Genomic DNA, 21,830 nt, shown 5'->3' on the forward strand with positions numbered 1-21,830 from the left:
GTTTTGGAGCCTGTCCTGGAACTAGCTCTTGTAGACCAGGCTGGACTCGAACTCCCAGAGATCCGCCTGCCTCTGCCTCCCGAGTGCTGGGATTAAAGGCGTGCGCCACCACCGCCCGGCTCTCAGCCACTCTTGTAACTAGGATTAGAGAGCCTTGGGACACAATCTAATGTGGCTAGTTAGTTGGTTCTTTTCAACACTATCTAGGAAGTACTTGAAGTGCAAAAATACACCAGGTGCTCTGGGTGAGTTGACGGCTTGGGCAGTGACTTGCCGAGAGGCCCACAGTCGAGTGGTAAAGTCCATGTGGCTTCAGCATGGCATAGCACGCAGACACTCCTTCCCCAGCACAGGGATCTCCTCGATCGTGGACTAAACATCACTCAGCGGTCCCAGAAGCTAGGCTGAGAGGTGTGGGAATGGAGTCAAGGAGCAGAGGCCGTTTATCTGCGCTCAGATCTCCTTGCTGCTCCTGCTTTTATCTCTGTGTTCTTCCCTGTACCCTCGGGACCTGTGACCCATGTCAGTTCAGTGTAACCAGCTGTTCCCTGGTGATGGACCCCATGAAGAAGCAGAGCTAAGGGGAAGAGTAAGCCACCATCACTGTATCCAGCCTCTGCCATGGCTGAAGCCACCAGCTAGTTTTGGAAAATTATCTCCATTTTTTTTTTATCTTAAGTGAGTTTGAATCTCAGCAATAATTCTTCCTCATCCACACAGTCCCTAAGTACTGGTCATTTTTGTCAGTGGCTGAAACTTGAGTTGACCTAATGGCCCCAGGGCTGAGCAAAAGGTCCTGGGTCCTCCTGGACTACTCTTGAAATCTCCCAAGCACTAGGTGTCCTGAGTTCTCTCCTGGCTCTGAGCCAGTAAGCATTGCTTCCCACTATGATGATCTTGGACTCTAGTTTAAGCCTCTTTCTTCCCATTGGTAAGGGGGCCCTTCCAATAGTCTCTATTTATTTTTGGTTTTTCAAGACAGGATTTTGCTGTAGTTTTGGAGCCTGTAGTGGAACTCTTCGAGCTCACAGAAATCCTCCTGTCTCTGCCGCCTGAGCGCTGGGATTAACGGTGTGCGCCACTACCACCTGGCCCCTTTCAATATTTTCAAGGATGGTTGTGGATCTCTGTACCTGCTGCTCCCGGGGTGGGCAGCCACCAAGCCCTTTAGCCTACGCCTCCATTCCTTTCCTGTAGCGAGGCTCGGAGAGGCGGATGTGCGCCTTCTGTGTGTACCCAGGCCATGTGGGGCTGAGCCCGGAAGAGGCAGCAGAGAAGCATTAGTTCTGGAGAAGCAGTCCCTCGCCCGCCACCACCCCTCCCTGCTGACTGCAAAGGAGTTCAAGTTGCCCAAAGTAGGAAAAAGCCCCTCTCTCACCGGCTGCCCACGCCAACCCCTGCTATGGACTCTGCCCTGTTGGCTGGGGACGCTGCTCTCTCTCCAAGGGAGCTAATGGCCTCTCCTGCCTGGCATAAAGACATTCATTTCCAAGTGTAGGCTCGAGTCGCACAGCTTCACACTCCAGCTTGGGAACAGGGTGATCTTGGAGCTGGGGGGGGGGGGCGCTAGGCTATCAAAGGGTGGGGGAGGTACAGGAGAGCTCAGTGGGAAGTCCCTGCACCTCTAGTCCATAGAACAGCGGTTTCTTGCCATTCGGGCTGGCTCTGGACGTGCCATCTTTGCCTCTCTGAGCCTAGGTTCCTGTTTCTTGATTTTTAAAGACAGTCTTAACATACAGTCCTGGCCTGCCTAGCTTTCTGCAGCAGTTTGCCATTGAATTCCCACCATCCTCCTTTCTCTGCTTCCCAGAATGCTGGGATTCCAGGCCTATGCCACCATGCCTGGCTTGTACCATCACTCTTGTCTTATTGTTTTTCAAGATAGGGTTTCTCTGTAGCTTTGGAGCCTGTCCTAGAACTAGCTCTTTTAGACCAGGCTGGCCCCGAACTCACAAAGATCCGCCTGCCTCTGCCTCCCGAGTGCTGGGATTAAACGCGTGCGCCACCATCGGGCTTTGAACCATCACTCTTAACAAGTGACAGGACAGAGTAGTTAGGTCCTAAGCACTTGCCTGATAGTGTCTGGTATTTCTCTCCCCTACTCCAGCTCTCCTCTGCTGTGGCCCTCACTGCTTTTCGTCACATCCCTCGTGAGCCCTCTGTCTGTCTGTCTTCAGTCACACCTCTGCTCCCTACCCTTATCCTGTGCTTAGCTGACTGTGGGCCTCTACACCCCCCACACCCCCGCAAGCCTCTCAAGAGCTGTCTGCATGCTCTCCACACATACACCTGTTCCTCTTTAATGCTGGCAGGGGCCCAGCTCTTTGCTAAACTGATCTGGCAAATGTCACCTTGTTTTGAAATACCACGGGGACTCCTTGGCCTTATCTGCCTGGTCGACATTGTTGGCAACTTCTGGACATGCTCTTGGCCTGTATGGAGGTCCTGCAGGGGTGCCCTGCAGGCTGTCATGCTGTCCCTGGCGGCTCCCTCTGCTTTTTGTGCCCAGTTCTGTGTTACCGTTTCAGGTCCCTTGTCCGTTTTCTGTGCCGAGTCCCTAGCTATCCTCACACTGGATCTGGCTGGCATTTATTATTTTTAAAACAGGATTAAAAAAAATAAAGCGCAGCTGCCAATACTAAAAAACCAGCTTCCACACGAAACACATGAACGCGCACACATTGTTGCTCTCTGGCAAATCTGGCTTCCCTGCTTGGAGGACATGGCAGCCCTGTGTTCAGGACAAGGGGTGGCTACCCCCAGAAGGGCGCCTGGCAACAATTGCCACCCACCCTGTGCTCTTGCTCTTTGGTATCCATGGAAACTGAGAATGGACGGAGAGGGCTTCACAGTTCAAGAGAAACAGGAGAGTACATTTCCCTGTGAACTAAGAGATGCTGTGTTTAATATGCTCAGCATGTCTGTGTTGAAAGACTAACACATCCTACCTGATTCACTTCTGCTGTTACCTGCTGGGGCCTGGGCCTCATCTCTCCCCAGGTGTTAATTACAAGCATTTATATTGAGTGCCTGCCCCTGCCCCAAGTTCACTCCTGAATTGAAGCTAAGGTGAATCTAGTGGGCATCTTCAGCTGCTTCCGAGAACTATCTTCTAAACACCTTTAACACTTCACTCCTTAAGCAAACATTTACTTTCTATATAGATGTTCTAGACTCTGCAGGAGCAAAGACCAGCCCTCTGAGACCTTGTTCTCATAAAAAGGGATCATCCTGAAGGTACTTAAGACAGGGACCCCACCCTGCAAAGAGCACGTGCCGTGAGCACACTAGGTTGACCTGAGTCCGCTCTTCAGCTCCTCACCTGTTCAGGTTTGAGACAGGAGATGACAGTCCCTCTAGAATGGTAGAAGGCATCAGCGCTAAGTAGGAACCCCTGGGGAATGATGTGCCTCTATGGAAATCCACCCAAACCCATCAAATACAGCAGCAATGATGGCTTGGTGGTTAAGAGCACTTGCTGCTCTTCCAGAGGACTGGGGCTCAATTCCCAGCACTTAGCGTGAACAACCATCTGTAACCCCTGTTCCAGGGGATCCAAAGCTCTCTTTCGAGCTCCACAGGCGCCACACATGATAGTGGAATACATTCATCTATGTAGGTAAAAGACCCATACACATAAATTTTAAAACCATAAATGAGCCAGGCAATGGTGGCACACACCACTCGGGAGGCAGAGACAGGGAGATCTCTGTGAGTTCGAGGTCAGCCTAGTCTACAGAGCTAGTTCCAGGACAGGACAGCTAGGGCTGTTACACAGAGAAACCCTGTCTCAAAAAACCAAACCAAACCAAACCAAACCAAACCAAACCAAACCAAACCAAACCAAACCACAAAAAACAAAAAAATCTAACCAACCAAAAAATCATAAATGGCACAGGGTAGAAGGCTTCCTGGAGGAGTATTGACTGGATTACAAACATAACTCAGTACCAACCAGTCTTAGAGTAATTCAGCCAGCTTTGTTCCTGGTCCAGAGGCTGTACTGGTTACCTTGGTTACATGTCTTAACATTTCTGGGCTGCATCTAGAAAATGAGTAACCAAGGTTGGACGCTACAGCTCAGTTGATAAGAGTCCTCGCCTTGCCTATGATGTACAAAGCCCTGAGTTCGATTCCCAGCATTGTATAAAACCAGGTGTTATCCCAGCACTTAAGTAGAGATGGGGGATTCTGAAGTTCAAGATCTTCCCTGAGCTACATAGTAAATCCAAGGCCAACCTTGGGATACATTAAACTTTGTTTCAAAAACAAAGCAGAACAAAACAAAACAAAACAAAACAAAAAAAAAAAGAGGTAACCAAGAGATCCAGGGTGTAACAGATAAGTCATGATGCATTGAGGAGGCTAAGACAGGAGAACCAACTTAAGTTGAAGCCGGCCAGGAGACAATGAGTTCCAGGCCAGAACCTGTTTCAGAAAACAAACAAGGCTGGGCATGGTGGCCCACACCTTTAATCTCAGTACTCCAGAGGCAGAGGCAGGTGGATCTTTGTGAGTTAGAGACCAGCCTGGTCTACACAGAGAGCTCTAGGACAGCATAGAGCTCTAGGGCTACACAGAAGGACCCTGTCTCAAAAACCAAACAATGAACAACTACATCAAGCTGGAGAGAAGGCTCAGGAGTCATTCGGAGGACTGAGGTCTGGGTCCCAGCACCGAATGGAAGCTAAAAATCTGAACTCCAGTTCCAGAGAATCTGATGACCTCTTCTAGCCTCCAGGGTCAATAGGCATGCAAGATGCATGCATACAAGCAAATGTTCATACATAAAAATAACTTTTTTTTTTTTTTTGGTTTTTTCGAGACAGGGTTTCTCTGTGGCTTTGGAGCCTGTCCTGGAACTAGCTCTGTAGACCAGGCTGGTCTCGAACTCACAGAGATCCGCCTGCCTCTGCCTCCCGAGTGCTGGGATTAAAGGCGTGCGCCACCACCGCCCGGCAAAAATAACTCTTAAAAGGAAAAAAAAGGCTGGGCAGTGGTGGTGCACACCTTTAATCCTAGCACTCAGCAGGCAGAGGCAATGGAATCTGAGTTTGAGACCAGCCTGGTCTACAGTGTGAGTTCTGGGCCACACAGAGAAACCCTGCCTTAAAAAAAATTGTATGCTAGAGATGGCTCGGTGATTAAAGAGCACTGGCCGCTCTTCCAGAGGACCTGGGTTCAATTCCCAGCAACCACGTGGCAATTCATAGCTGTCTGTAGCTCCAGTTCTAGAGGATCTAACACCCTCACACAGACATACCTGCAGGCAAAACACCAATGCATATAAAATAAAGTTAAAAAAAAAAAGAATTGCAGGCACCTGGCAAGGTGGGTGGGACGATCATATGACGGGTAGGTAGCTTCTGGTACATAATGGATTCCTAGCAACATTGTCCAGGGATCCCTGCGGCTTGTCATGGGTCCCGTCTCCAACACTGCCTTTCCCTGGAACCTCCTCGGACACTTCAGACTCCCATCTGGGGCTTGAGCCTGGCACTCTGGCTCCCCTCTCCAGCAGATGACACGCGGGCTCACCTGGTAGTCACTGCGGGCCATGTCCCACAACTGCACACCCACCCCCAGCTACACCCTAGCCTCCAAGGCAGGCCTGACCAGTGGCTTCCTTCCCAGCTGTGGGCACTGGGCCCAGCACATGGGGCCTACACTGCACCTTCTTCCCAGTGACCATGCAGCTTCGACATCCACACGAGGCTCGGCTCCAAAAACCGTCTTAACCCCCACCCTTCTGCTTGAAGTCCTACTGTTTCAGATGCAAAGGGGGAGGCAGACAGCTAGATACAGGTTTATTGTGGCACTGGAACCGGGCCTAGCATGGCCAGCACCAGTGAGTGATGGTGATGGAAGTGAAGTAAGGGGATTGTGAAGGTGAAACAGGATTCAGGGAACCCCAGGATCCGGCCAGGAGTTGGGGCTGGGACAACCACTGCCAGCCCTACCCAGAAATTTTGAGGGTGATCACTCTCGATTTCTCACCCCTCAGGCAGGGTGGGGCGGCAACAGTATGTGGAAGGCACTCAGACGTGGGAGAAGGCATGGCTCTTGCAAAGGGGCTTGTCCTTCTTGGAGTAGAAGGTCTTTCCTTCCAGGTTGATTTGACAGATCTGGGGACAATGAAGGTCCAGTCATACTAGGCAGGTGGGAGTGGGAGAGGCCCTTTCATCCCTCAGGCAGGCAGGAGATGGGTGTGGGGTGGTGCACACGCACGCACGCACGCACACACACACACACGTTGCGGGGGAAGGGTGTGCTTACTGCACAAACAAAGCATGTGTCATGCCAGCTGAAGCCCAGAGCTTCCAGGAAGCGGTCTCCAGCATCAATCTTGAAGTCACAGCCTCGACATTTCGTGCCAAACATCTTCTCATAGTCTGGTAATGGGGTCATGGAAAAGAGGGTCTATAGTCACACAGCCCCCCAACCCAGGCCCTCTTCGACTTCCTAGGCCACCGGATACCTCGCTCGCAGTAGGGCGCCCCTTCCTCCATGTAAAAGGCTCTGTTGCGAATAGGTGTCTTGCAGGCAGCGCAGGTGAAGCAATGCACGTGCCAGGTCATCTTCAGAGCATGCATGATCTCCTGGAAGAGGCCACAGTCGCTGTCAGGTTCAGCCCAGCCCCCAGAACACAGGAAAGCTGGCATGGGCCCTCACACTGCGTGAAATATTACATTTACATATGTACAGCTCCCAGAGCCACTGCCAATTCTCCAAGTCCGCATGTATTAGGTCTCCTCAGACTTGCATGTCTCAAACAGCTCCAGACTTTCCATCCCAAACCTGCTCCTCCCACAGTCAAGCCTTCCATCTGTTCAGGCCAAAATCCACCTCCTCTGTTTCATTTTCTAAGTTGTCTCATGTAACCCTGGCGAGCTTTGAACTCCTGAAGCTCTTCTCCACCTTCTGAGGTGGGTTTTCAAGTGTGCGCCACCACGTCTGACTCGAAATTCCCCTTTTCTCTCGTACCCCACATCAGCGAGTACCGAAGGGTCCACCTTTGAGACACACCCAGCCTGGTGACAATTCAAAGGCCTGCTGGGTACAGAGTTCAAATGGCCTACACAGCTTATGAAGGTCCTGTCTTTAAGAAAAGCCAAGCCCTGCGCAGGACCCAGCAGTCAGGCAGGCCTGTCCTGTTCCCTCCCCTCACTCCCACGCCAAGCACACCATGTTGGGGCTACATCCCAGCTATCCTTCTACCCACAAAGGTCCTCTCCACCTGAAGTCTCCCCGACTCTGACTTTCTGTGTAGAAGTCATTCTCCCCACAGAGCCCACTCTGACACCAGTGACCTCTCCAAGTCACCTCTCCTACACCACACTGGCAGGGCCTCTCCCTCTCCTATCCTGGAACATTTACTTCACTGACACCCTCCCTCTTCCCCCATCCTTCTTAGACGAGGAAGACCCACTCTGCAAATGGATCTATTCCAACAGTGCCTAACCCACTGTGGGTCCTCAGTGAACTTGGCCCTAGAGGATGAGCTCTCCCTAGGGACAGACTGGTCATCCTGGAACTGTTAAGTTCACCTCAGCCAGAGGCTGTGGAGGGGCACTCGGCAAGAGCTTTATCCTCTTGTAAAACATGGCTATCTATCTTGGGGACTAAGTACCTGAACCCAGTCTTGTTGGACTGCTTAGAAAATGACCCCAGGTTTGCAGCCAGGGACCCCAGGTTCTTATAAGCCAGATGGGTCCAAGTGGAGTTTGGGTTACTCGGGGATTACCTGGACTGATTCAAACGGTGGTTCTGACATGTTCAGTGCAAATGACGCGAAACCTTTTGTTTTTCTTGGTGCCTCTCGTGTGCTAGGCTACTCTACCACTGAACTATACTTAGCCCAAATCTGTAAATGATGCTCACGGACTCAGAAATACAAGCGTGGCCATGCCAAACATAATTCTGGGGGACATCTTAGCTCTGAGATGACAGTACATCTGTACTATACAAAATTACACAGCCTAGTCATCTCTGTGTCTGGCACCTTACTGCCCTGGTCTCCCCCAAAGCTTTCTGAAGCTCATCAGACCGCCTTCACTCCCCCTCCACTTATCCTTCCCCCTCTCAAATGACACCTGTGACACAAACTATCCTTCCGCTTGTGGCTTTCTCTGAGGGAATTCCCACGTGTGCTGGCCTTCACAAGTGTTTACTGACCACCTCCCACCATGGGGCACAGTCCTTAAATCCAACAGTTCTGCTATTGACTCAGAGTCCACAGCAAGGGGTGCAGGACAGGACAAAGGACACGAGACAGTGAGGTGACTGTGGAGGGCGGTCTGATGGGAAGAGAAGGTATTGGTGGGGAGAGCAGTGATGGTGCACCCCTTTCAATCCTAGCACTGAGGAGGCAGACACAGGTGGATCTCGGAGTTTGAGGCCAGCCTGGTCTACAGAGTGAGTTCTAGGGCAGCCAGGGCTACACAGAGAAACCCCGTCTCAACAAATAAGTAAATAAACAAATTAACTAATTAATTAATTAAAAGGTATTCCTGGGGTTGGAGAAATGGATGTACTGCCTTAAAGGGGACCCAAGTTTGGTTCCCAGCACCCATTTTAGGCCAGCTGTAACTCCAGGTTCAGGGCATCTGACACGCTCCCCTGGTTTCTAAGGGCACGTGCATTCATTCACGGGTGCACATGCCATTAAAAAGAAAAATAAGAGGAAGATGAAGAGGTTCGTGAGGAAGTGACAGCTAAATCCAGGCTGAGGAAGAAGGTGGTGCTAAGAGGATCTAGGATGCCAAGGTTCTGCGGGAGAGGGACTGGAGCTCTCTGAGAAGATGGAGAGCCTGGAGGGCTGCCGCATGAACGCGAGCAGTAAAGTCCGTGACTGGACAAGAACAGAGCCGTCAGGCTATCCCTAGATCGTGCCAGGTGTCCAGCAGTAGACCCCCTACTCTGACAATGTTGACATCATCTGAGGTTTGTGCTGCTCTCCGACTCCTGCGTGTGGGTGTGGAGTCAGGAGCAGGGAGGATTTAGAGCCCTTACTGGAACACCCGGAAGATGGATGAGGTCACACTTTTATCCCTGGTAGGGTAAGTTCCTTCCTTTCAGGCAACTGATGAAACTCCTTTGCAAGGTATGTGGCCACAAAAAATAAAGGCTGTGTTTCCCAGCCTCCTTTGCAGCTTGGTGTGGTCACTGACTAGGTTCTGATTAACAGGTTGGCAGCAGAAGGGCTAACTGACAGCACCCTTTAAAGATGGGTGCCTTCTCTTCTTCCTTTTCTGATCTGGGGCTAGCTGGAATGTGGACACCTTGGCCAAGGCTCAAGAGGCATCCTGGACTATGAGTCCGTGCTGAGAATGGCTGGATAACAAAATGAAGTATCTTCAATCTACCTACCATTCAGTCCCAGGCCACCTCTGGGTGAAGCTCCTAAGAGTTCTCTATTCCTCACTAATCTGCGTGTCACACTGGGAACTCTTTGGCCACACCCAGCAGCCTTGCCTCTGTATCCAGAGAGGAGGAAACAGAAACAGAGAAGCCCAAACTGGCAGAAAATCTGACACTGGAGTGGCTCTGGGCTCAACATTACACTTTCTGTTTGTTTTCTCAAGACAGGGTTTCCCTGTAGCTTTGGAGCATGTCCTGGAACTATGGAACTAGCTCTTATAGACCAGACTGGCCTCACAGAGATCCGCCTGCCTCTGCCTCCCAAGTGCTGGGATTAAAGATGTGCGCCACCACGCCCAGCTCTCAACTTCATACTCTTACTCCTTTCCAGGTCTCAGTCTCTATAGTGCAGAATAGAAACCCACTCAGGTTGTCACCTGTACCTGTTCTGCTCCCCGCCTTGAGCCCAGGACACCTACAGTCCCCACACTTCCCCAATGAGAGCACCTGGGAGTGGGCTCCCCTTGGGTCACAGGCTAGACCTGCCTGCCAGGTTTACACTCTTGCTACACATATCAATGATGTCTCAAGTCATGTTTTGATGGTAGCCAGGCTTGTGCAGAGAAAACCTGGTTGGATTATGCTCTTGTGTTTAGCCTTTGAGGGACAAACAGGGTTTGCATCAAATGTTTCAAGTACTGGCATGCTATCTTCCAGTCTCAGCGTGGTACATTCGGAGCAGTAGACACTGGGCTGGCTGCTCGTGGCTTTGAACACTCCCTTCACTTCTGCTGGCAGCTGCAACCCAGACTGGAGAGCAAAAGCACAAGTGGCCCTCAGAGTCCTAGGGTCCAGTCTGCGGCTTTGATTAACAATGAATCAACAATACTTGGGAAGCCTGAACTGGACAGATGCAGACACCGACTTTTTGTTTTGTTTCTTTGTTTCGAAGACAAGGTTTCTCTGTGTAACAATCCTGGCTGCCCTGAACTCACTCTATAGACCAGGCTGGCCTCAAAAACAGATCCACCTGTTTCTGCCTCCTGAGTATAGATGCTACTTCTTGTTCTTGTCGTCATTCCTTAAACAATACAGTGTAACAACTTTCTATATTACATTTATGTTTTATCAGGGATTATAAGCAATCTAGAGATGGGCTGAAGTATAGAGGAGGACGTGCATCAGTCACATGCGAGTGATGCTACTTTATGTAGGAGAATTGAGCACCAGTACCTATGGGGTCTGGCCGGGACCAACATCCCTCCCCCCATGGCCAGCTAATGTGACAAGCACACTGGGCTTCCTACTTCCCATGTAGTCAAGGGGGACAGATAGTATTTCTAGCCAATAATGGAAGTAAGTTAGTTTGTATTTTTTGGGTTCAAATGCAAAACCTTACATGCAAGGCGTAGGCTTGATCCTAGCACACCCTACCCACTAGAAGAACGGTATTTGCCTTGTCTCTCCCGCCTGGGCCTCAGAAGTCACCTAACAAGCATTATATAATACCAGGCACCCCTGAGCATCACTCTAGCCCAGGAATTCTTTTGACTGAAATAAATAACCCTATTTCTAGCAGTGCAATGGTCTTTTCTGTTACTGCAGCCAAATGCAGTCCCAGTTGGAGCAGCAGTTGTCTCGACCATTTCCCTTCTTGGGGTAACATCAGCCTGGTGTATTTCAGGGTACTACCCATCCCTCAGTCACCATGGTTCAGATGGAGCTCCAAGCCACCTGTCCATTTTGACAAGATGGAGATTCACCTGACAGCTACAGGGGTAGGCAGACTCCAGTCCCAGGCAATCAAGACTAGGGGAACTTGACGTGACTCAAGCTAAGCCAATGAGCGGCAGCATCAGAACCTCCAGGTACCAGTAGGACTGAGGTGGTGTCTCTACTGCGGAGCTAAACTGGGGAAATGAAACCTTCTCCAGAGAAGAGCATGCCGGGAATGAATCAAGCCAACAAAAGTAAAAACAGGGGGCTGGAGAGATGGCTCAGCGGTTAAGAGCATTGCCTGCTCTTCCAAAGGTCCTGAGTTCAATTCCCAGCAACCACATGGTGGCTGACAACCATCTGTAATGAGGTCTGGTGCCCTCTTCAGGCCTGCACACAGACAGAATATTGTATACATAATAAATAAATAAATATTAAAAAAAATAAATAAAAACAGGCAAACTCGGGAGACCATGGTGTTTGGCATCTTACAGCCCTGGCTGTCCTGGAACTCCCTTTGTAGACAGTCTGGCCTTGAACTCAGAGAGAGCCACTGTCTCTGCCTCCTGAGTGCTGGGATTAAAGGTGTGCGCCACCACCACTTGGCTCTTTTTTTTTTTAAAGACTTATTTATTTAGTATGTATACAGTGTTGTGACTGCACACCAGAAGAAGGAATCAGATCTCATTATAGATGGCTGTGAGCCACCATGGGGTTGCTGGAAATTGATCTCAGGACCTCTGGAAGAGCAGGTAGTGCTTTTAACCTCTGAGCCATCTCTCCAGTTCTCTTCTACTTTTTTTCTTCTACTCTTTCAGGTTGGAGAGGTGGTTCAGTGGTTAAGAGCACTTGTTGCTCTTGTAGAGAACCCTGGTTTGGTTTTCCAGCACTCACATGGTAGGTCACAACCACTTGTAACTCCAATTCCAGGGGACACTGTCTTTCTGCCCGGAGAGCACCAGGCGTGAATGTGATGCACACACATATATACTGGCAAAGCACTCAACGCCCATAAAATAAAAACACCAAAATTTAAAAAAAAAAAGGTTGGTCTTTTAAGACTATCCTAGCTAGTTGAGTGGTGGTGATGCAAACCTTTAATCCTAGCACTCGGGAGGCAAAGGCAAGCAGATCTAGGAGTTTGAGGCCAGTCTGCTCTACTGAGCAAGTTCCAGGACAGCTAGGGCTGTTACAAAGAGAAACCCCATTTCAAACAAACAAAAAATGGATCCAGGCTGGTATAAACTGAAGCCATTACTAGAATGCTTTCTGTTTTCTCCAGGCAGAGTCTCACCATGTAACCCAGACTGGCCTGTTACCCATAATCCTCTTGCCTCTGCTTTCCAATTGCTGGGATTAGAAGCAAATGTCACCATGCCTGATGAGGCTGTTTGTACACAGAATGGAACCAGGGCCTTGGACATGCTATGCGAGTCTCCACCACTGAACTATAGTCTCGGCTGTCAGGTGGTTAGGATCCTGGAGATTCATGCTGAGAGCCCCACACTGAACAACGCTGACAGGCTCAATGTTTACTTTCTTACCTGCCTACCGCCCTCCTACCCACCGCCCTCCTATCCACCGCCCTCCTGCCCACCGCCCTCCTGCCCACCGCCCTCCTGCCCTCCTGCCCACCGCCCTCCTGCCCACCGCCCTAGTCCAGCCCCACTCACTCCAGTGATCTTCTTCTTGCATTTGGCACAGCTAGGTGCGTAGCGCACATCATAGCAGGAGGGGCAGAAGATAGCCCCCTTCTCCTCGAAGAAGCCACCCTCTTCCAGAACCTTTCCACACTGGCTGCACACAAATTCTTCAGGGTGGTATGCGTGGCCCAGCGCTACCAGGTAGCGGCCCCTGCAATGACAGGGCATGAATGAAATGAGGTAGACTCTCCAGGAGGAAGACAGGCCTGGTCTCTCCATACAGAAGAGGAACCAAACGTAAGGGCAACCTCTCTTGACGATGGAAGCTGTTTTGGTGCCCTGGTTTGGGAGGGAGCTTGAGACTACCAAGACACTCCTGGGGGACTACTGTCCACTGCGAAGATGAACCTTCAACAGACCCTGGTGAACACCATCCTGCTTGCCTGTTCCATTTTGCCTGAGCAGGGGCCTGGAGGCCCTAGAGAAATGGAGGGGATATTTTACATATCCTTTGCCTAAGGGCTGATGGGAGACAAGAGCAGCCCACCAGGGCCAACTAGGAAGGTTCTAGAATCTGGCTCTGAAGGACTGTGTGAATGGCTGTGCTCCAGGGAGCAATGCACAGAGGGAGGTACCTGTGGCCTATTGGTTCTGAGAGCAGCAGCTTAGCCCAAGCGTGAGGGGGAAGCGGCAGACAGGGAGGCCTTCTTTATCCAGAGTGTGGCAAAGTGAGAGGCACAGCTTCAGAGTGCCGCTGGCACCTCCCTGCTCTCCCTGCTCCAGACTGGTGTGCGTGTGGTAGGAAGTGTAGGATTAAGAACCTGAGGATTGGGGGCTGCAGGGATGGCTTGGCAGTTAAAAGCACTTGCTGCACTTTTACAGGACCCAGCTTTATGTCCCAGCACCCACATGAAGGCTCACAGCCTTCTATAACTCCATCCAGTTTTCCAGGGAAATTCAACGTCCTTTTCTAAAGGTTTCTGTGGGCACCAGGCATGCAAGTGGTGCACAGATACACACATGGGCTACACACCCATATGAAAAGCAAAATAAATTTAAAAAGATCTGAGGTTCTACGCTAGATCCCACCCTGCTTCAACCAAATTCTTAATTCTCTCAGAGTAGCAGCCGAGGTATGGCAGGTGGATAAAGCGAGCCAGGATCAGGCTGCAGCGCAGGAAAGCCAGGGTTCGGGGGGACCACTCACCGGATGATCTTGTGGCACTGGTGGCAGATGGGAGTCTTGCCATTATTGCTGCCCCCTCCTGCGCCCCCTCCAGCTGCGGCCTGCACTATGGAGGTGCGGTTCTGCAGAGGCGTGGGTGTGGCTGGCTGGCTATGCCGGGTCAACACTGTGCTAGTTTTGTCTGGGGCATAGCGCTCAGCAAATGCAGGGTCCACAGCCCAGGGTGGGCGGCTGGTAGGGCTGGGGGTGGTGGGGCCTGATAGCCAAGGAAAGTAGATCCAGAGGGGTACTCAGGGAGCCCAAAGTGCGGAGGGTAGAGCCCAGGGTCGCCTACAAAAGCCCACCACCCCCATGATCGTGGCGGCTACCCACCCTTCTTCAGACCCAAGCCCACTTTCTTACCAGGCCAGGGTTCCTGGGGTATAGTTGAAGCTGGGGCTGGGGCTGGGGCTTCTGTCCTGGGCACCTGGCTGCAAGATCTGCCATTCAAGGCCCTGCCTGGCTGAGGCTCTCTGGGCATGGTCCCACCCCCTAACTTCAGTTGTGCTGGCCCCATGGGTAAAGCATGAGGGCATGAGAGGTGCTGGAATGGATTCTGGGTCCCTCCAGGGTACAGGTAGGAAGGGGTGCTTCCCCCAGGTAGGTTAGAGTAGATCTGCTGTGTAGAGCGTGGAAGCAGGGCGGGGGCTTCTGCTCCTATGGCAGCCTTTGAGTCTCTCATACAGGAGAACCACGGTAAGGCACCATCATCTTTGTTAGGTACCTCCTCCCACCGAGAAGCAGACCATAGGACCCACGCCAAGTCTAAACCACTTAACATCCCATATGCAAAACATAACCAGACCCAACAAGACAGAAGACAGAGGCAAAGGAAGCAGGGCTGAGAACGTTTATTTTCATGCTCAAGGCAGTGCAGACCTGGCAGACAGTAGTACCACAGGGCCAAGAGGGAAGGCAGTGTCAGACGAAGCCAGGCCCTGTGCCAGGCGGGCTTGCCAGGACCAGGCCAGAAGGAGGTTCAGGTCAGGAACATGAAAGCGGTAGGCAAAGCTTGGGGCACCAATGGGGTGCCCTGGGAGGGAGTAGCAGAGAAAGGACAGCAGAGGGCAGCAGGCTGGCAATGGCCAGGCTACGACTGCACGTTGAGCACGTGGGCAGAGCGCTGGTGGTGCCAGTCCCGGAGGCGCGTATAGCGTGGGCTCTGTAGCTCCAGGACATACTTTTCCCTGAGGGGCAGAGAGAGAGAGAGAGAGAGAGGAGGAGGAGGAGGAGGTAAAAGGAAGGAGAGATGGAAGGGAGGCAGGGAGGATGGAGGGAAGGAAAGGAGGAAGGGAGAGAAGAGAGCCCCGGCAGGAGAGGGCCGGGAGCAGATGCGGGCAAGTGGCTGGAACGGAAGAGTGGGAGGTTAGGGAGAGGGGCTAGTGCCCACGCTTTTACCTTGACTTCTTCATGTATTCCTCATCCGGGTCTTGCACTGAGAGGATAGAGGCAGGCATTGACCAAGAGAAACAACGCTCACCCAGCCTCGAGTCCTGGCAAAGTCAGGCCTAGGCTAAGGCCCAGAGAGTCTGCCCTGACCTGGGCCAGCACTTACTGAACTCTGTGCCCGTGAGGTGGGCAAGGATGCGGAAGGAGCGGGACTGGCCTGTCCCCGGCCGTGGCCGCCAGTCTTCGGTATCCTCCATCAGCCGCTGCTTGCTGGCATCGGGGACCAGCTGTCTGAGCAACTGTCTGTGGGAAGGGTGTGGCTCAGAACCTCTGGTTCTGGGTGAGCACCAGGGGCAGCCCCTCCCAGGATCTGATGTGCATGGGTTACGGTGACAGGTGACAGAGGGGAAGGGTGAGGGGGTGGGGCAAAGGGCCCTGCTGGATAGGTGGGTAGGTAGGGAAAGGAGAGGTAGGAGGAGGGTAGCCAGGGCAGGGAGGGGCTACCACCCAAGGTGCCGAAAGGAAGGAAAAAAGTGAGAGGAAGAGGGGGCTCACTGACTTGTCAGGGGTCTGCACCTGTGAAGGAAATAAGACAGATAGACAAATAAAGGGACAGACACGGGAGAAGAAAGGTGGGGGAGATCAGAGCAGCGGAGAGGGAGGCAAGGTGGCCATGAGTGTCTGAGACTCGGCCAGCCCAATACCACATCCCAACCCCAGACTGCCCAGGAGGGCGGAGCCTGTGCAAGAGCAACAGCCTTAGGTGGGGCTCTATGCCCACAGCCCTACCCAGCCGCCAGGGACTGCTGCCACACGGTTAAGGGGCTTGGGTACAGCACAGACTGAGCAGTAGCGGGCAGCTTGTGTGTGCTTGTGACAGGGCTAGACAGTGTGGACCACAGACAAGAGTGAGTGGGCGAGTGGGCGGGGCTGACATACCCATTCTGCTGCGGGGTGCTGTCAGTAGGTGGGGGTGCCCCAAAGGGCCGGGCCGTCTTGTTGAGGGAGGCGCTTGGTGCAAAAGTATACCTCGGGGGGTCGGCGGGAGGGGTCAGGGCCTGGGCAGAGACAGAGCCGGGCAGGGTGGGTGGGAGTGGGGGCTGAGGTGGGAGCAGAGTCACCACCACCAAGGACAGTGACAGGTCCAGCTCCATTTACACATCTGGCCAGAGGCTAAGGGTGGAGGGGTAACTACGATTTCAAGGAGCCCATTTGGAAGTGATGAACTCAACCCACTCTGTGCCAAGGGAGACCAAGGATGGGCAGGCGCACACAGCACAGGCTCGTGGGAAGAAGCAGGCAGACAGACAGGCAGGCACGTGTGCGCCCAGACCGTGCGGCAGCTCCTAGCTCCACTCTCAGTTCCCACATATTGCCTATACTGGCATCTGCCCTCTGCCCTTAGCCAGGAAGAGGGTACCAAGGCTGGGTCAGGGAGGGCAGGCCAGCCCTTTAGTTCAAGCCCCTCCCTTTCTCAGCCTAGATATTGCCCGCACAACCCACCTTCTGTGGTTTGCTCTGAACAGGCTGGGCTCTGGAGAAGAAGAGAAAGGAATGACGGCAGGTGAGCCAGACCAGAGATGTCCTCACCCCTTCATCCTGGCTCATCCCTCCCCCACTCCTCACCACCCCCGTACCTGCTAAGACCCAGGCTGAGGCGCTCCCCACAGGCACGGATCTTGTTCTGGGCCTCAATGTGTGTGAGGTTCCCTGCGTTCTCACCATCGATGCTCAGCACCCAGTCTCCCACGGCCACGCCAGCCTGTGCAGCTTTACCCCCAGGAGTGAGCTGGGGGGAGGAAAGGTCAGAGGCCCATGGGCACACGCACACCCAAGCTGTACAACTGGCCATTCCATGGCTTGATTGTCTGTTCTCCTCTGTGACCCCCCCTCACAGTCCAGACACAGCTGGCAGACAGCTACCTTCAGGCTAAAGGACACACTTGCAAACTAGGACCACAGCCTTTGAGGTCTCTGTTGGTCTGCTCTGGAGGCTCCTTCCCCAGGGACTGAATGCCTTCATACATGTACTCTTGCTCTCATTACTGCATACTCTTTTCTTTGTTTTGTTTTGTCAGCCACTGCTGGTGACCACCATTCCACCAGGCCTACTACATTCCCTCATTTGCCACCCAAACTAGAAAATTCCCAACTCAAAGCCAAAAGAACCGGAGACGTGATAGTCATCCAGAGGTCTGAAATCAAGGGCCACTCGGCCATCTGGCAAGTAAACTGGCAGGCCGAGTTTACACTTCACAGGTAGTAGGAAAAGTGGGGTGCAGGCTATCAGAGGCCCAGCGGGCTCCTCAGGTGAGCTGATGCAGTGTGTACTGAAGCAGAGGGAAGGCAGAGAGGTTCTGGGGATGCTAAGGACAGTCTCTGACTCAGAGACTGTAGACACTAGGACAGAAGGGGGAGCTGGACTTGACAGCTCTATTCTGTGCCTGAAGGGGAGATGAGCAGAAGAGAGAGAGGGTGAGTCACAGCCCTTTCTTTACCTGCTAACAACCGGTAAGAATAGCAACTCCCAGAACACCTAGGATTGACACCACATCTCCCAGCGTGCTTGCAGAGGAGTCTGGGGACACACCCTGCTCACACTCAGAAAAGACACAGCATCGCCAACACCTGAACTCAAGTCATGCAGCCAGCAAGAGCTGCAGCCAGGGTTTGGATCTCCACCAGAACAGGGCAGCTAGGCTGTGCAGGAGGTCGCAAAAGACTCTGGGGAGCTGGGCAGTGGTGACACACTCCTTTAATCCCAGCACTCAGGAGGCAGAGGCCTGTCTGGTCTACATACTGAATTCCACAACAGCCAAGACTATAAAGAGACCCAGTCTCAAAATAAATAATTTTTTTAAAGAAATTTAAAAAAAAAAAAGACTTTAAGTACCAAGCCTAGCACTGTACACACACAATGCCAACACTCGGGCACACTGAGGACTGGCAGTTCAATTCCAGACCTTGTCTGAAAAGAGACTCCTTCATGCCTTAGCTAATTTGGGGTCTTCATGCCCCTCTCACCTTTATTTCACTCCCATTAGTGCCTTATAATGGGGACAGGGAAGTGACACCCCAAAGGGGAAGTAACTTGCGCATGGTCACGGTGAGTCACCTCACCAATAGATGGAAACCTGGTTTAGCCACTCCTTCCTATACAGGCTGCTTCCTGAGAGGTGCTGGGTGAGACCGAGGTAGGGAGGTCTTCTGAGGAGGAGCAATTGGCCCCTAAAGGAGTGGAGGAGTGAGGGGGCAGGAGGAAGCATTTGAGGGGTCAGACAGCAGGCAGAGTGGGAGAAGGCAGCATGGGGGGGGGCCCTTTGGGAAAGGTGGCTAGTGAGATTAGGAGGGAGAAAGCAGGGGACTGGACAGTGTTACAGATGGGGGTGAGTCAGCCTGGGAGCTCCACTGAGCAGCCCAACCCCCAAATCCCAGACATTACCTCATTTTCCAGGCCTGGGCCCACAGCCAGCCCTAGCCCCTCCTACCTCCCTCTACTCTGGGGTCAGGGGAGGGATAGCGAGCTGGCTGGCCCAATTTAGAAAAGCCCACCCCACCCATCAGGGCCCCATTCCAGGGCAGGGCTCAGCTGGTGGCCCCACCCACACGTTAAGGCTGCTGACAAAGGAGCCCAGGGACCAGAGTGCCCCCAACAGGCAACATCTCAGAGGCCATCATTACCAACGAAGAAACCAAAACCTACACCACACTGGCCAGCACTTTCCCAGAGGGGAGGAAGAAGATATAGGATGTATGTGTGGGGGAAGGGTCCATTGCTCTTAGTCACCCTGCTGGTTAGGGCGGATTCCAAGACAGCCCCAGGGAAGGGTCCTGGGAAGAAGACAGTCTGCCTACCCTGAAGGATCCTGGGGAGAATGCAGTCTGAACGCCTGCCTGCCCTGGCCACCATGTCTGACTCCCACAGAGATGCAGCTTTGACATCCCTCTCAGGCTGAGCAGTGCTGGGAAATTCTCAGGCCCTTCTGGGCTGGGCTTGCCCTGGGTTTCCTGCCAACAGCTGCCTGCCTACTCCATGGCTGGGTGGGCCTTCCTAGGCAGGCGGATATCAGGGCAGGAAGTCCCTGCCCCCTTTTTGACCCTCTAGGTCAGTCAGAGATACCAAGTTGGTGTGCTGCCTCACCCGCTCTGGCACAAAGTTTGCTTTAAGTCCTACTGACACAAATGACTGATGGATGGATCAGGTGAGGGGCCCACCAATGGGACTCAGGGGCCTAGACCTAGGCCAACCCTTTTGGGTTCTGTTAACTAGCCACTGTTGGCCATCCCAGCTGGGGCTGCATTCTTGGGCTTATAAGGCAATCCCCTTGCCACAGGGAGGAGTCAGCTCCAACCCCCCCCCATCAGACAGAGGAATGGGAACAAGAATCCAAGAGGCCAGCCTCACTACACCTTTGCTTAGGGTCAAAGGTCACTATAGCCTGACTAGAACCAACAGACTGAGACTCGGGTCCTCGCTCAGCTTGGGAAGAGATCCTCTTCCTTAAATTTACAGAATGGAAAAGCCGTTTTGTGCCTCAATTCATATCCTTGCTCCGCCAGGGACTTGCTGAGTGAGCTCCTCCGTCCCTCCAAGTTCTGTCCCTTGGCAAAGCAGGATGACCACTGCTATCCTTGGGTAGCAGTGACATTAAAGCTAGGTGCTGCTTGGCGCCTGGCTCCACACGCTGCTCTTCAAGCTAAGACACTTCTTGGAGACATCAGCCAGGATCCCATACTGCAGAATCGGTTTCTCCTTGGCACTCACAGATCGCCAAGGGGGCTTGGTGGGATAGCACCGAGTACCAAGTCAAAGCAGGAAAGCTGGGGGCGGGGGCTCCTCTTCTACTAGCTACCTAGTTGGTACTCCCTGGAATAAGTGTCTATTTGTACTCCTGTCCCGTTGGCCCTAGCATGCTCCTGCCATTACCATCATTTCCTGGAAATGTGAGCACCCAAGAACCCTTGGGGAGTAACGTTCCTCAGTCTAGGCTCACCCGAGAGATGGAGAGGGGCACATTGAAGTCCTTGCCCCCTTGCAGCCGGAAGCCCCAAGGTGCTGGTCCCTCCAGCACTACCTTGAAGGAATCCATGGTGTCTGTTCCTGTGAGGAAAGGGGAGGTCAACACTGCAAACTGGCAGGCAGGTCCAGATCTCATCACTAGCGTTGCCCAGGTACCAGAAAGCACAGGCGGCCACTCAGCACACACAGGCACTGGGAGGCAGGTATCTCGTCGGGTTTGGCGGGGCTCCTGGCAGGCAGACCTCACAGGCAACAGGCAAGTTCTCCACCCTGCCCCCTGCTACCGGGAGGGTGAGGAAAGTCCTCATCAAGCTCGACTTCTTTTCTCCTCCAGGGGTGGGCTGTGGGGCTAATTGGCACTGCTTGGCCCAAGCTAACCTGGAATCTCAGGAGGGCGGCAGGGTGAGTCAGGGGCCAACTCCCCCTCCTTCCCCGGGTCCCAGCAGGCCGCTGGAGCCTGCTCGGACTATATAAGGCTTGTAAGCTGACACTGTAGAGAGCCCGTGGAGGGAGCACTTTAGGGGCTTGGGATGTGAGGGGGAGGGGTGGGAAGGAGACCGCTGGAGTGGGTTCTAGCCATTTTGGGACAGGTCGAGGCTGCAGGCAGCCAGGGCGGGACCCCTGGACACAGCAAGGGGGGAAGAAGAGGGGTGCTGACTCTGTGGAGAGTGACGGGGCCAAGTCCCTAACGCGTGGCCAGGGACGGGATTCTTTCTGGAAGCCAGAGAAAGTAGTGCCACCCACGCACGAAGCTCCCTCCCTTTCCAACGTGACTCTGTTTCCCCTCGTCTCCCGCCCCAGCCCGGCGCTTGGCCGCGTCCCCACCGCACACGGTGGCGCAGGCGCCAATCAGCCCCACTTCGCCGCAGGAAGGCGGGGGCGGAGGCTGTGGCCGAAGCTAACCCAGGGAATCTGGCACAGGCCACGAATGCCCACGCCCTCACCAGCACCTCGGAAGGCCACAGGACCCTACGGGCTGAAGCCCACGAAGTCCCCTCGCGGCCGCCCGTACCTGAGTGCCCAGATGGGCCGCTGCTCCGCAGCCTCCCGGAGCCACGCTAGGATCCGCCGCTGTGCTCTGACCCCGCCTCCGCGGACGCCACGCAATTTGAGCCCGCGGAAGGGGGCGGAGTCCTAGGCCACGCCCTCCCCAGGCCACGCGAGTGGACATCCCGGGGTCGGTGGGAGGGGAGGGCCCGGTGGGAGGGGGGCCCAGAGGGGGACCCACCCCACCCAGTCTATAAGCCCTGAGTCTCCGGGAGAGGCAACGAGAGATTGGGCATTTACCCGGGCACTTACTCTCTCGAGCTCGACCGCCGCCCAGCCTGCGCCCTGCTCCAGGCTTTCACCCAATCCCCTTGCGCCTCCCACTGGCGAAAGAGAAGAAAAAGCAGCCTTTTAAAACACCCAGGTTTTAGTGGTCTCTCTCCTTACTCTCCCTTTGTGGGGGAAAATGGCCTCATAACACCCTTCTGTA

At 53.4% G+C, this 21,830-nt stretch overlaps 1 protein-coding gene across 3 annotated transcripts; it reads right to left on the reverse strand.

The window, feature by feature from the left end:
- Positions 1 to 5,800: 5,800 nt before the first annotated feature.
- Positions 5,801 to 21,577, reverse strand: Pdlim7 (PDZ and LIM domain 7). 3 transcript variants are annotated; one of them, XM_026783121.1, is made up of 14 exons: positions 21,366 to 21,577; positions 20,328 to 20,434; positions 16,971 to 17,122; positions 16,837 to 16,867; positions 16,273 to 16,391; positions 15,889 to 15,909; positions 15,500 to 15,636; positions 15,343 to 15,379; positions 14,308 to 14,375; positions 13,927 to 14,161; positions 12,750 to 12,930; positions 6,479 to 6,599; positions 6,277 to 6,392; positions 5,801 to 6,125 (listed from the first exon to the last, which is right to left on the reverse strand). In XM_026783121.1, exons 2-14 carry the CDS (start codon positions 20,421 to 20,423, stop codon positions 6,039 to 6,041), a joined length of 1,401 nt encoding a protein of 466 aa, XP_026638922.1. In that variant the 5' UTR covers positions 20,424 to 20,434; positions 21,366 to 21,577; the 3' UTR covers positions 5,801 to 6,038. The 3 variants fall into 3 exon arrangements, with proteins under 3 accessions (XP_026638922.1, XP_005355303.1, XP_005355304.1); XM_005355246.3 differs by lacking the exons at positions 5,801 to 6,125; positions 6,277 to 6,392; positions 6,479 to 6,599; ... (2 more) ...; positions 14,308 to 14,375; positions 15,889 to 15,909 and adding an exon at positions 14,780 to 15,131 and having other exon boundaries at positions 21,366 to 21,505; XM_005355247.3 differs by lacking the exons at positions 5,801 to 6,125; positions 6,277 to 6,392; positions 6,479 to 6,599; ... (2 more) ...; positions 14,308 to 14,375; positions 16,273 to 16,391 and adding an exon at positions 14,780 to 15,131 and having other exon boundaries at positions 15,893 to 15,909; positions 21,366 to 21,501.
- Between the last annotated feature and the right edge of the window lie 253 nt (positions 21,578 to 21,830).

Source organism: Microtus ochrogaster, chromosome 16 (assembly GCF_000317375.1).
Source record: "Microtus ochrogaster isolate Prairie Vole_2 chromosome 16, MicOch1.0, whole genome shotgun sequence".
Classification (NCBI taxonomy): Eukaryota; Metazoa; Chordata; class Mammalia; order Rodentia; family Cricetidae; genus Microtus; species Microtus ochrogaster.